The 14671-nt window shown below is 53.1% G+C and overlaps 1 protein-coding gene across 3 annotated transcripts in view; it reads left to right on the forward strand.

Annotated features, from left to right (window-relative positions):
* Ttc28 (tetratricopeptide repeat domain 28) overlaps positions 1-14671 on the forward strand; it is a 433645-nt gene that overhangs the window by 401509 nt on the left and 17465 nt on the right. For all 3 annotated transcript variants that reach the window (XM_028860613.1, XM_028860614.1, XM_028860615.2), the window contains 2 exons: positions 4017-4157; positions 9853-9997. In XM_028860613.1, the coding sequence (XP_028716446.1) occupies positions 4017-4157; positions 9853-9997 (286 nt within the window). The remainder of the gene's footprint in view (positions 1-4016; positions 4158-9852; positions 9998-14671) is intronic.

Here is a 14671-nt window from a genome sequence, read left to right on the forward strand (position 1 = left end):
TCAAGGAAGAGGGTCCACTGGTCTTAAGTTCCAGGGAAGTATCCGGAAGGGATTATCCCACCTCCCAGACTTCAGGTCTTTCCATTCCAACAGCATTCACAGGGATTGCACTGGGCTCTGTCCACGTCACACATCAATTCGGAGGATGCAAAAGCTATGTATCAGGGAGAAGGCCATTGCCAACACATTCCCAGCAAAGACTTAAAAAAAATAAGACACCAAGAAATGAGGCTTCAGCCCAATCACAGCTTCCTGTGTCCCTGCCAGCTGGCTGTGATCACTGTATTTACTGAAAGCAGAAAAGCTAGGACAGCACTGTGAAGCGCCTCCTCTCAGCACCTGATACAGACCAGATCATTCCCTGTGACCTTTGTGAGAGACTCACAGAGCTCCAGGGCTCAAGTGACTTTCTTTAAAAAGCATTTTGGAAGTTAATTTTTATTCTTTCATCAGTTTAAGTACAAGCCAGAATGTATTGTGTGTGTGTGTGTGTGTGTGTGTGTGTGTGTGTGTGTGTGTGTGTGTGTGTGAGAGAGAGAGAGAGAGAGAGAGAGAGAGAGAGAGAGAGAGAAGAAGAGAGAGAAGAGAGAGAGAGAAGAAGGAGGAGGAGGAGGCAGGGAGATGTAATTACTTATTTACTCTCACATAACCAGACTTGTTCTAGAGAGGACACGGAGGTAACTGGGTTTTGGCCTTGAGAGGATACAGAGAGCAGCATCTCTAGAGTGACATGAAGCAGAAGCCTTTCCCAGGAGATCGAGAGGGTGTGTGTGTCAGTGGCTGCATTCCAGAGGGCCAGGCTGTGAACAAGAGGGTTTGAACCAGCAGACTTGACACCAGAATCTATCCCTACTGTGCCATGTAGGGCTGTGAGGTCTGGGGTGTGATGTTTGCTGAGGAGAGCAGCCTGTGTCCGGTGAGTCCCTGCATCTGCTTCTGTGTACACTGGTACTTTCTCTCTCGAGTGTCTTTGGTCTCAATGGTATCATAACTACTGGGTGTGGTGTTGCCAGCTTGGTGCACCAAAGCCACACAGGTCTCTGGGGACACTCCCCCCCCCACACACACACACCAGTCCTCTCCAAATCTTAAACAGAAGAAGAATTTTCTAGTAAGGTTAAGGGGCAGGACTCAATGAACTGCAGCTCAGCCTTGCAATGTAAGAGGAAAGCGGGGTGTTTACGTGCGTGGGCGGGGTCATCCATCACTGCCCAGCTGTCTCCTTTGGCTACTGTAGTTCACAGCTCCAGAGCAGGAAGATGGCCACCTTCTGTGGCTCTGAGTTTACACATAGCCTAGAGCCAGGCTCAGGAAGCCACGACCAGATTTCCCTGAATGCGGATGCTAAAAGGAACGCCGTTATGATCAGGTGTCACCTGCTCCAACCCTTGTGTCCTCTCCAGCATGATGTGCTGTGGAGACAGTCCATGGAGGCCAGGCTCCTCCCATCTTAAAGGTCTGCTAAGCTTACTGAAAGAGCAGAGGGGCTGGCCTGTTGCCCAGGAGAGCACTCCTGATGCCCAGCTTCTTCCATTTCTTGCACTCTTCTGAGTGGCTTCTGGGGACATGGTTTCTCAGCTGTTGGCAGGACTGTGAGCATCCCAGGAAATGTGCAAGGCACTTGGCCCTGAGGGCAGGCAGTGGTATCAGAGGTCCTGAACCATGTGCAGTGGTCACTCAGTGGGAAGATCTTTTCTTTGAAGGAACTGTCCTTCCATGACCACGGGGCTCAACATGTGGGTGTCCGCCCTGCATAGAGGGGCTGAAGGCCGGCTTCCTGCTGTCCTCTTCAGCTCAGGACTGTCAGTCAGTTTTCAGCAAGTGACTGCTCATTGGTACAAGGGAAGCTTTGAGGCAGGGAATCAGATGAGTTAGCAAGGAATGCTCTGACATAAACAATGGTGTGCCTGTGTAGAACTCCAGCCCAGCTGATGGACCAGGAGGCCATGTTTGCAAGTGGAAGTCCTTTCCGGAGCCTCCTGCCAATCCCTCATGTGTCCCTAGAGCAGGATGAGCCCCGGCACAGCTCCTCAGTACTGATTCATGTCTGTCTCTTGGGGGTCGCCACAGTGAGCATCTTGGAGCCCACCCCTAGCCAGTATGATTTATCTTTGCCAGAGTAGGGGGCTGGGCTCTGGCAGGGCTGGACTAGGTACAGGCAGAAGAGGTGGGTACCTTGGAGAGGCTACTGTTGATTCTGCATTCTCTCTCCCACCCTTCTAGTCCTCACCAGGGTGCCAGTTTATACTGTGACCTTTGCCCTCTGTCCTCCATAGCTTGGTGATCTAAATGTCAACCTCTGCTAGCCCCACGATAGGCAGCAAGAACAGAGCCCTTACCATCCCTTGGGAGCCCAGGAGTAGAGAGGGCCAGGGCAAGAAATTCAAGCGAGAATCCTTAGGCAAAGAGATTCACAATGGAAAAAGAAAAAGGGCACTGATGAGTAGGACCAGAGCTTGTTAGACAGACCAGAGCGTAAGCACTCCAGGGGACAGAGGGCTGGTCTTGGTGCCCAGGACACAGTTGGCCAGGGTGCCTCCCTTCCACTGCTCCTGCCAGTGCCTGAGGCCTTGATAACTTCCCTACTAAGCCGTAACTAGTTCTTCCTGCAATACCAGCTCTTCTCGATGGTCCTGCTGCCTCCCATTACAGCCAAAAAAAAGTGACCAAAACCAGGCCTAGTCAGTGTTGAAAGCCTTCTGCATTGCGTCTGTGGTAGACTTCTGCATGCTTGCGGGCATGCTCCCTTCTCACGCCCACCCTAGCGTTTCCTACCGAGTATTCACTATGTTATAATTTACTATCCATGTACAGAGGTTACCATAACCATCTAGCACCTTCTCTGTACTTCTCCAGGGCAGAGGCTGTCTGTATTCAGTCAGATCAGCCCCAGTTAAGGAACTGGTACACACTGGTTATACAACAGGGGAAAAAAATTAACATAGGTTTTTTTTTTTTCTTTTTCTTTTTAAAACATGGTCTCTCTGTATAGCCCTGGCTATTCTAGAACCCACTCTGTAGAATGGCTGGCCTTAAACTCAGAGATCTACTTGCCAGCTTTTACTTAGGGTCTTAGCAGGTTGAAGCAGGCCTTGAACCTATGATTTTTTCCTACTTTGACATCTCAAATACTGAGGTTACAGGCATGCCCCACCACATCTGGTTCAGGATGGGTCCAGTGCCAATGAATCAGCATACTTAGTATAACTTACTTTTCCAATCTCAGTCAGTATTGGGCAATAGCAGGATGTTTGCTGGGGTCAGGAATAGAAGAAACTGTCAAGAACACAGATGATAAAGTCACAGGGATTGGCCAGGAAGAAGTAAGCTCTGAACACTATGTCACTCTGGAGACTCAGCCCATGAGCCCTGAGGTCTCACTCTGACATTTCCAGATGTGAATGTGACCTGGGCCTGATGCTGAGATAATGGAGGAGGGTGGGTATGGTGATGTGTGGGCACCACTGTGCCATCTCTGTCTCCCTGCACAGTGTGCAGCATGCACGTCAGACAAGCCTCGAGCCATTTATTCATAAATCAGGGCTCTGATGGGTATTTCTGTTCATGTAGAATGTGTCATGAGGTGTCCACAGGGGAGATACAAATGAATTCACACTAGTCACATCCTCATGCCCACCTGGGGGAGGGGCCCAAGGAGCCTGTATTATCGCTCAAAACCACCCATGAGTCTGTCTCCTCATCTGGAAATGTCCTTCTGGGCTGTGCTCTGGGCCCAGCTCCATGCCTGGTACCGTGTGGTGATTAGCAAATGTCTCTGGAATGGACGACAACACCACCTGTGCTGGGGTTGTCCCCCTGCCACACGGCCCGAGAAGAGTGCCTGCCCCGCTGGGCACGTGCTGAGAGCTGGGGCGCACACTGTCGATCCATTGCTCCATCTGTACACTTCACAGCTGTGTGGAGGCTACAGGCACAGGTGAGCCACACTGTGGAAGGCATGAGCCGACCCACAGCAGTGTGTCCTTTCCTGAAGGCTCTCTGGTGTTTGTCCACAGGGCCTGTGCCAGCAGTGAGACAGAAAGTGAGGCTGGAGACATCATGGAGCAGCAGTTGGAGGAGATGAACAAACAGCTTAACTCAGTCACCGACCCCACGGGCTTCCTGAGGATGCTGCGGCACAATAACCTCCTGCACAGGTACGGCACTGGCCCTTAAGCACGGGGTGCTCCCACGTTTCACGTGTCACAGGGCATGGAGCTCTGGTTATGTCAGGTAGCTGCAGAGGCAAGCCTGGTGCTTCGTCTTGGCACCAACAGTTCAGACGGAGGTGGGAACAGGCTTCCCACCATCCTTTTTTGATATGATGGAGCCTAGAGATGTTCTGCCGCCGTGCCAGCTCTGACCTGACCCTCCAGACTCTGGAAGAAGCTGAGTGGCTCTCACCTCTCTCCAGCTTCTCACAGGCCTGCAACTCAGGAGGCTGAAAAGGACCAAGCAGCCAGTGGGGTAGGAGTGAGCAAGGGCCCAGAGATGAGCTTGTCCACGTCAGGTCGTCCCCAGTTCCCTGTCACTTCACAAGTGGGTGAAACTGCCACACCGGCGGGCTTAGGTTAGCCATATGTTGTCAGAATTTATAGTTCTCTCTTCAAGGGCTGCTGGCTGCCTTGGGACTACAGGGGACTGGGCTGGGTGGGGGGCACTGCCTGGCAGCCCTACTGTGTGGCCACTGTCACCTGGTTTTCTGTCATTGTGTTATCAGGGTGACAAGAGTATGCTTGCCTTCCCAGGGCCCAGCAGCTTTGGGGAAAAAGCCAAAGGCTGGAGGGCCAGGCTGTTGTTGCCTCTTCCTGCCCTTGCAGGTGGCCTCCTAGCCCTCTGACATGCGTGGACACAGCCATGTGCAAGGAGGTGTGGCTGGGGCTAGGCTTGTGATCCAGTACAGAGAGCCCACAACTTGACTCAGGGCTCGCTGGGTTGTAGTTGTGTGACACCGAGAAGACAGGTTTCCGCAATCCTAACATGGGGATAGACCCCCTCTCCCTTCAGTCTGGCAATTAAGGACCCAGTTTGCAAACCCTGAAGTAGCTAGCTCTCTGACACATGGATAGCATGGCAGAGAGTGGTTTTCGTGCCAGGCATGGGTGAGGCCGAGTGGCTCCACGAGAATGTGGAGACGACTTTGGAAGGGTTGGAAGCGGCCTGCACTCTGTGTAGGGCCTTTGTTGAGGTGCAAGCCATTGTAGAGTACAGCTCTTTCCCTTCCTTCCCCATCACACCACATCTCTCAAGTGAGAGCCGTTAAGGGAGACCATCGGACCCCAGCACTCCTGTATGCAGGAGCTGACGCACTCAGGGGCTGGGATACCTAAGAAAGCAAGGGACCGGAATGTGCCTACAGCCATCAGTTTTGCAAAGGTTTATGTCTGGAATGGCTCTGAGACAGGTCCTTGATATCGTGTGCGTGTGCGCGTGCGTGCGTGCGTGCGTGCGTGTGCGTGTGTCTGTGTCTGCTGATTCATTCAGACAACATGGTGCTCCCCAAAGGCAGGTGTGTCCCTGGTGACACAGTAGGAGGCAGTGGACACTGGAGCCTTGGTTATCTGTCTCTCTGCACTGGATCCCTTGGCAAGGTCCAATTAGGATCCGACAGCCCACTCAAGGGGAGCCCACAGGTCTGCCAACCTTCCGTTCCCTCTGCCCCTCCCTGTGGCTGTTCTCAGCAGCTGCTGGCCCAAAGGTAGCATAGCAGTGCCCGCTCAGCGCCCACACCGGTCCTGACAGTGCTGGGGTGGCAGGCCTCCACCCACTCCACATGCGCCTGGGCAAAGCAGGAGAGGTGACTTTCTCTGGGCTCCTGGCTTCCCTCCAGGCAGTGTAGGAACATAAGATACAGGCGGGAAATTAAGAAATAGCTGTCAGAAGCCACCTGCCAAAAGACCCACCAAGTGGTGACGAGCTTATTCAGAACAACAGGAGACCCACAGGCTACCTCTAAGTTCCACCCATGCTGGTTATTTTTAAGGCAGAATCTCTCCAATAAGCAGTATTTTCTTCACTGCTTAATTCACTTTCTTGTCCAAAATATACTAATCCCCAAGATTGGGAGATGAGAACAGGCTGAGGAGGCCGCCAGCCAGCAGCCCTCAAGCTTCCTGTCTGATGCCCTGGCCCCACCTTGACCTCCCAGGCCTGAGCCTGAGGCCTGAGCCTGGGGTGACAAAACCCAGACTGCAGTGGAAGACAGAGAGCTGGAGAGGCTTCGGGAGCCTAGCTCCTGCTCTCCACGTCCCGTTCTTAGTAACCCCAGTCCCATATGGCTGTGCTGGTGCAGTGGTTCTCAACCTCTCTGGGGACTGAAGGACCCTCTCACAGGGGCCACATATCAGACATCCCGCCTATCAGGTATTTACATGACACATCATAACAGTAGAAAATTACAGTTATGAAGGAGCAATGACAATAATTTTATGGTTAGGGGACATCACAACATGAGGAACTGTACCAAAGGATCGCAGCATTAGGAGGGTTGAGAACCACTGTGCTAGAGACTGCAGGCTGTGACCCACACCCTTCTGGTCCTCTCTCTGAATGCCCCTACTGCATGCCTCAGCACTTACTGCTCAAAGCAAATGGTGGTATGATGTAATCCTGGAAGGGGGCCTTGGGAGGTGGCTGGGTCTCCCAACAGATTGGTCACAAGATGGGGTTTGTCCCTCACGCCCACCCTGAGGCAAGTGGGTGGTCACCTGACCTTCACTCAAGCACCTTCCCCTCTCTCAGGATGCTAGGGGAGTCAGATGGTCACTGAGTCACCCTGCCATCTTCCCAACTCTCTCCATGGTCTGTCTGCTCTGCATGACCCAGAGGATTCCTGGGCCTGTCCTAACTGCCTTCCCTGGAGGCCTTTGCCTGGCGCTGGGACATGGCCAAATCAGGCTCTCCTGTGAAGGTCACCCCATGCACACAGCCTTTGTCCTAGGCTCCCTAGCTGAGTTCTCTTCTCCCAGATCCCTGGGCTCCTGTCTCCTTGCCCTTGCGCTCTCCTCCCCCAGGCTACACTCACTAAAGCCTGGGTCTGGTCTAGGATTTCTTTCTCTACCCCCGAGGCACCGGTTACCTTGCTACTGTTGAGTAAGTCTGACTCAACTGATGGGTGGAGGAAGAGATGAGCTAGCGAGGGGGAGGTATAGAGGGTTCTCTGGTCAGGATTAAAGCAAACATTAGATCCCCACCACCACCCCAGCCAAGAGAAGGCATCTATGAACCTCAGCTAATGCCACCAAGTACCAACAGCATGTAGTGCTTCCCTGACCTCTGTTGACCCTTCCCCTAGCTGTGAAGGGCACTGTTAAAAGGAAACATGGGAGGCGGGCCGGACCCTCTCCAACGGACCCTGGTGGGAAGCCCTTCTGGCTTACTCTGACAACTAGCAGGCTTACAAGGCAGGCTGCCCAGAGCCTCATAGCTAGACTGTGAAGAGCCAGCACAAAATCTGACCTGTCAGGTGCAAAGTCAGTGTTCAGCCTCCCAGACCCTACTCACCTTCCGCAGAGCATCAGCCCTGGGCTTCTACAGCTCTAGCAAGCATTTACCTGCTTTTGCTTAGGCTCATCCAGGACAAAGCAGGAGCCTTCTGGGCCCCACAGAGTCCCCTGTGGACAGCTCCTCCCAACATATCTCGGAGGGGTCCTTGTGAACCCACTTGGAACAGCACCCCATAGGCTGTCACGAATAGGTGAGAAGGCTGCTGCACAGGCCTCTAGTCTTGACTCTCTATGCCCAAGCACCAGTAAGCTTGATGGCCCCTGCACTGTCCCTTGAAGTGTCCGCAGGAAGAGCCAGCCAAGCTTCAGGCACAGTACAGAGAGTAGATGGAGAGACAGAGGCCATGTCCATAGCCATCCTGAGCTTTCTACGGAAGGTAGTAGGCTCTGTGGGGTAGCTGTGTATACCAGGTGGGACAGGGCTGCTGCAGAGGTACACTAGAAAGTGAAAGTCTGGAGAGGGGAGAGGTGGAGGCAGAGCCCTCTTACAAGGAAGGCCATTCCATGTGCATGGAAGGCCTGAGGCAGCAGCTCGTGCTGAGGTGGGGATCGATCATTTCCGGGAGCCCAGCCGGAGGAAGGCCTAGAGCTAACAGCACAGTCCCAGCTCTGGCAATCACTCACCACTCCCTCTTCCAGAGGGAGGGTCACACCAAGCAGCCTGTGGCCCCTGCCCCATTGTTCTACAGCAGTGCTTATGAACAATACGCCCTGGGCTGAGTCTGCCCCATCTCCTCCTTGTACAAGGCAGACTGCTGTGCTGTGCATTCCTCTAGAGGTAGATTAATAGACATCATCTGAGAAGCCGGCTGATAAAGACTGCACAGCCTGAGAAAACCCTCTGCCTAGAGCCAAGTGGAGCTGGCAGGAATGGATGACAAGATGACAAGACAGTGATCTAGCGCCACCTTCTGGAGACCCATGACAATACAAATCTGGTGCCACAGACCCCTGCCCTGCCTATGAAATTCTGTGTCTCACCTACAAAGAAAGAGCAAGCAGCCCCATAGCCCCAGGGCAGCTGCCTAAGCTATAGAACCTGCCAAGATGAGAGAAAGGGACAGGGCCTGAGGGCTACCCTAGAGACCATGCCTGCTCCTGAGCCAGTATGAAGTGGAAAGGTATCTGTTCTGCCCCAGCCCTGGGCCAGGCTCCCTGTACAGCCACAAGACTGCCATGCACCACTCTGCTGAAGCGTCTCCTTAGAGAACAATTTGCATATACCACCTTCAGGGGAGAGCTGCTCTTTCATGTGTCCCTGGGTATGGAGTGTCACCCAGGGTCATCTGCACGTCACTGACTCTGACAGCAAAGCCATAGCACACACACTCTGTCGCTTGTAATTTCATTTCTTGAGTGAGTAGAGGGTAGTGGTTACCCAGGCCTCTGCATCTCCAGGAGCAGTGCTGCTGTGTTCCTGGAGATAGGTGAAGTTGGACAGTGAAGACCCGAGGGGGGCACACAGGGGCCCGTCATGTCTCTTTTGCAGGTGCCCCTTCCAGCTGGCCCTGGAGGGGAGCCCTGGTGGCTTGCTCTCAGGCAACAATTGAATGGCTGTCACAACTGGCAGACAGAATGCTTTCTACTGCCTGCCGCTGTGTGCAGCATCTGGCACAGTCCTTGCCAGGGCAGGCCCTGCAACCAACAATGGGAAGCATACACCACAGAGCTCAGCAGTTATACAGAAAGTGCTGGTTACCAGCAGGCCATGTTGAGGTCACGTGAGTCAGTTGACTGGCAGATTCTGTGACCTCCTCTGTATGTTCAGTGCTCTTCAGGGCCCCGGAGACCATGGCTGTGCCTAGTAGGCATCCAGTGCTTCAACACGTTTTCTGAATGAACCAGACAGCAATTGGCCTTGTCATCCTTTGAGAGTGTGACTCATGGGGTCCTGAGGATTAAAGGTGCTTCTGTGCTAGTGAAACGACACCCAGTAGCTGCACAAGATGCTCCCTCTACAAGCAATTTCTGATCAGCAGCGCTCAGGGCACCCCGGTGAGGCATAGGGGCCCTGCCAGCATCTGGCTGGGTCTGGCCAGTGGACCCTTGCCTTGGGTTGCAAGTTCATTGGTAATGGGTGTTGTGTTCCTTGTCGGCCACACTGACCCTTCCCAGGCCTTGTACTTGACAGCACAGTTGCTCCGTTCAGAACCAGCACTCTGGGGTGCTCAGTTATGTAAATGACACCACAGAGATGCATGCTGTTGTGTGCAGAACTCAGGGTTGTACGACAATAACCTGCAAGGGACGAGCATGAGCTGGAATTGGCAGGCATGTCATGGGGCCCTGAAGGCAACCAGAGTGATGGAGGGTGAGCCTGATTCCTACCCTTGTCCTGTCTCCCCAGGAGCTGCCAGAGCATGACAAGCTTGTTCAGTGGCACCGTGTCGCCCAGCAAGGATGGGACTTCCTCTCTCCCCAGGAGGCAGAACTCACTGGCCAAGCCCCCACTCCGTGCCCTGTATGATCTGCTCATTGCGCCCATGGAAGGGGTAAGTGCCTCCTGGGGCATGAGGCTCCTTGGTATCAGAATACATCATTTACTGGTCAGTGCCCATGCACATCCCCCTAGAGCACCCAATGGACACATGTTCTTGGCTGGCTGCTTATAGCCAAGGTCCTGAGCATCAAGTTGGCAGGTCTGAGTTTATACTTAGCTCTGTGCTATGCAGGCTGAATGCATTCGGCCTCAGTGCCCTCATGTGCTCCTTGCCTTGTCTACAGGTCATGAGACTCAGAGCACTGCGTGTCATCACTAGGACTGAATGCCTCCCACCCCTATTTAATCCTGGATGTTCATCCTGATGACCCAAGCCAGTCTATTGCTCTTTCCCTGGGTCTCAAACAGACCCAGTGTCCAGTGATAAAGACACCACACAGACCACCTTGCTCTCTGGCTGGCATGTCCAAGCTGCCCTGAGCTTGGCATATCCCTTCTTAATTCAGACAGTGCTCTTTGATGGTACAGGGACCTTGGTGGACCTGAACATTTAAGGGGCCCATTGCAGGCAGGGCCATCACAGCCAGTGATCTGTCTACAGTGGCAGGAGCACCTCTGAGAAGCTCTCTATGCATCAGTATCTGCAGAAGCACTGTGTATCTGGAGACCACGGTTTGTGTATGATTCCTCCATCCCCAGAATGGCCTAACAGTTGTGGGATGGCTGATCTGCTTGCTGGTACCCTGTGGTCTCTGCCCTTTCCTGATAAGTGACCCTGGCCAAAACACTTGTCTTCCTTTTCTCTGTAGGAAGTGAGGACATCTGCAGGACGTGTCTGATTAGCACAGGGATGAAAGGGAAGGACACTAAAGCACTGGGGCTGCAGGCAGGACTGTCACCTGGCTGGAGGAAATGCTGTGTCCAAGCCCCTCCAAGCCCCTCCCTCAAGGTCTCTTCAGCCTTTCCCAGCTGCAGCCTTCTGGATATGGTTACTTCTGGAAAGGCGGAGCCACTCTTATCCTCCACGCTCTTCCCTTTCCCTTCTTATCTCTACCCTCTCCACAATGCCCTGATAAGGCTCTGGCTTTGCTGACTGAGGAAGACAAGTGTTTCTCTCCTGCCTCCCACCGCCACCAGAAGTTCTCTTAACTCCGGGAAGTGCTCCCTCTATACTCCGGGAAGTGCTCCCTCTATACTCCGGGAAGCGCTCCCTCTATACTCCGGGAAGCGCTCCCTCTATACTCCGGGAAGCGCTCCCTCTATACTCCGGGAAGTGCTCCCTCTATACTCCGGGAAGCGCTCTCACTGTTCACCTGCTCGAGCCTCCTCCACCTTTCTCCATCAATGCTGAGTTGCTGGTTGGGAAGCAGGGGCAAGACAGAACAAAGGGGAAGGTGACTGTGATGTGGTCTGACTGGCAGGCGCCACCCTGCCCAGCTCAGCAAGGCCTCCATCCCGAAGCCCTGTCCCTTGTCCTCTCCACAGCAACATGGGAGTCTCAGGACTTGGCTCTTGCCTACTTCTCCCTTGTGACTCAATTCACATTCCCCAGTCAAGGCCAGGACCATCCTTTAGCAGCTGGCATGAGGTCTGGTGCATGTGGGCACTCAATAGAGTTTATTGAGCTGTCTTAGGTCAGAAGCACATTTGCATTTGGTCTGATACAGCACAGAAAGCAGAAGACCCAGGGAGAAACTAGGTAATGGCTTTTAAGGCCACCTGGGGCAAATGGGGGCTTCCTAAGAGCTAGAAGCAGATAGCCCACCCCCCCCCCCCCCCCCCCGCACTACAGCTACACAGGCCAGGTTTCTTATGCACGTGCCTGCCCGAACCCACAGTGGGCCATGGCTGAGGAGCCCCGGTGGAGGTACTGCTCACCCTAAGAAAACCTCCACTTGCTGATGAGTCGAAGCAGAGCCGGGCACTATGGGATCAGCAGAGGAAGCTGAGAGCAAGAGGTACCATGGATGCCAGAGGGTATTCTCCAAGTGCCTGGAGCTGTAGTCAGATTTCCTGTGTCCTGCTTGGCCCACGGTCGGGACAAATCTCTCTCACTCTCAGTCCCACAGCTGCTTATAGAATAATCACTCAGAGGCTTATCTTAATTACCAATTGTATGGCCTATGGCAGGCTTCTTGCTAGCTAGCTCTTATAACTTAACCCATTTCTATAAATCGATAAGTTGCCATGTGGCCATGGTGTTACCGGTCTGCTGGCATCTTGTTGTTCCTTTGGTGACAGCTGGCATCTTTCTTCCTCTGCCTTTCTCTTTCCTGTCTCTCTCCTTGGATTTCCCACCTGCCTCTAAGCTGCCCTGCCATAGGCCAATGCAGCTCTATTTATCAACCAATCAGAGCAACACATAGTCACAGCATACAGAAAGACATCCCACAGCACTTCCCCTTTTCTGTCTAATCAAAAAGGAAGGTTTTAACTTTAATGTAAGTTTTCCAGTTGGATGTCACTTATTATGATCAATCCACGTGAGTCTATTAAATGGGTAACAGAATTTATTAAGATATAAATTGAGGAAATATACTCACGAATACAGAACAGACAGCTGAAGCTGTCCTCTGATCTGACCGAGAGCAAATCCACATTACAGGCAGGAGTAGGGGAGAAGGGGCCTGTGACCCTTCTCCAACTCCTTATAAGAGGTCACATACAATGGCAGGAAGCACCACCTCCTTTGGGTCCTATAGCCCAAGGTCATGGGCAGAGCAAACACCACTACATGGAGCCCCAGGGTGTGCTTCAGACAGTCCCTCCCTCACAGACTTTCCTCAGTGCCCGCAGAGAAGAGTGTGCTGAGTCATGTCTGTATACCCCCATGTCCCTGCAGGGGTGCAAGGAAGGGTGGTCTCGGCTTTAGACAGGCAGAGCAGCCATCAGCTAGCACCTTCACAGTGCTGGCCACCTGACACCTGCCAAGGCTGTGTCCGATGCAGATGGGAGACCAATGCCTGTGCCCACATGCCATAAATCAATGCAGCTCTGACTCGAAAAAGATTCCTTTGTAGGTCAGGGGTTTAACACAATGGATGAGCTCAGCTGCTTCAAAAAAGGCATCTGGTGAAAGCTATGTAAAGCTCTGAAATAAACAGTGAGAGCTGGGTGACCCCTGCTCACCAGAGCTGCCCTTGGCTGGGGCCTAGCCTGCAGCTTTAGCACTCAGGATGGCAGGACAGTGTGAGCCATGGGTTCTCACCTACTCTGAGCAACATGGCAGGACCCTGATCAAAGTATATTTTAAAAGCAAAAGAACCCACTGTCTTTTAGGAAAAGTACTTCTGAGAAGCAGGGATCTAATTTTGTGCCCAGTTACAGCTACTCATTTAGCACATACTTAGACATACCAGGCACCCGCTGCCCTGAGTCTGGAGACAACCTAGCAGCCAGGCCAAAAGTGGCATGTCAGCTGGAGTGATCCATCAGTTCCAGAAGCTCCCCTCCCTCCTTCCTGGCTGCCCTATAGCAGGAGGCCCAGAAGGACCCTATGTCCTCCTGTAAACATGGCACACCTCTCTAGGGACCACCAGAGGGCGACATGACACTGCCAGCTTCCAGAAACAGCCCACCCCCCACATTTGCACAGAAACCATAGATCAGGACTGGAGCCTGGTGTAGGCTGGACGCTTCCAGCCTAACCACTGGCCTCTTCGTGTGGAGCGTGTAATTATTTGAACAGTTGCCTTGGTTCAGCTGTGGTCCTATTGCTAGGGCCTAGGCCCAACAGTATGGAAAGTGGGAGAGAATAGTCTCCTATGGGGGACCCCAGCCTGTGATTGAATGCATGTCCTGGGAAGTGTGTCCCTGTCACCCAGGAGCCGTCAGCAAATGCTCAGTCAGATCCTGTCTAAGGTAGAAAGAAGTGTTTGGAGTGGAAGGCTGGCAGGAGGGGGGGCTGGGGTGCCTACAGCATGTTTAATTAATGGTGTTAAGGACAGCAACAGCCAGTGACTTGGTCTGCCTATCTGGTTGTAGAGGACAAGGGACCCTCTCATCTCTAAGCCCATGTGACCAGACTACCTGTAACCAGTGTTTTCAGGCTGACTCAGAGTCTGGCCCTGGACCTACCAGCCGCATGTGTGACATTGAGGCAGCTGCAGCAGGGCAGTCTCCAGGTTGGCAGTCACTCACCCTGTGGAGGCCCGGACTCAAGGACTTGCTCTAGTTTAACCTGTCACCCTCATCTTTACCCCTTTGCTTCAACTCTACTTGGGGTAAAATTTGACTCCGGATGCTCCACAAAGGTCATTTACATGGTTTATCCACACAGCTGTCTGCAAAAGCCAGAGGGAAAAGGCACAATGGACAAATGACTTGTGGTCAGGAGTGGCACAAACCACAGGCTGCTCCAACACGTCTGAGTCACTATGGATAGCTGCCTATTCACACTTGACCCATGCAACTGCAGTTCCCTTTGCTTCCTGGGCTACTTAGACCCACAGAAGGCGGCACCATGGGAGCAGGCAGATTCTAGGACACTTGCCTCCTGCCTGAAAACATCAAGGGTTAGAAAGTCCATCTCTGGTGGGCTTGTTTAGGTTCTTGAGTTTTAGGTGAAGGCTGGTGTCCCAGTCCTTCTCTCTCTCAAAGAGAAGACTGCAGAAGCCAGAGCCCTTCCCCAATCTGACCCACTCAGGACCTGTGTGGACCACCCACATGTGGTCCATGAAGTGGACCATGACCTTTCTTTTCCCTTCCACCCTGGATACAGCTGGGG

Source organism: Peromyscus leucopus, chromosome 23 (assembly GCF_004664715.2).
Source record: "Peromyscus leucopus breed LL Stock chromosome 23, UCI_PerLeu_2.1, whole genome shotgun sequence".
Lineage (NCBI taxonomy): Eukaryota > Metazoa > Chordata > Mammalia > Rodentia > Cricetidae > Peromyscus > Peromyscus leucopus.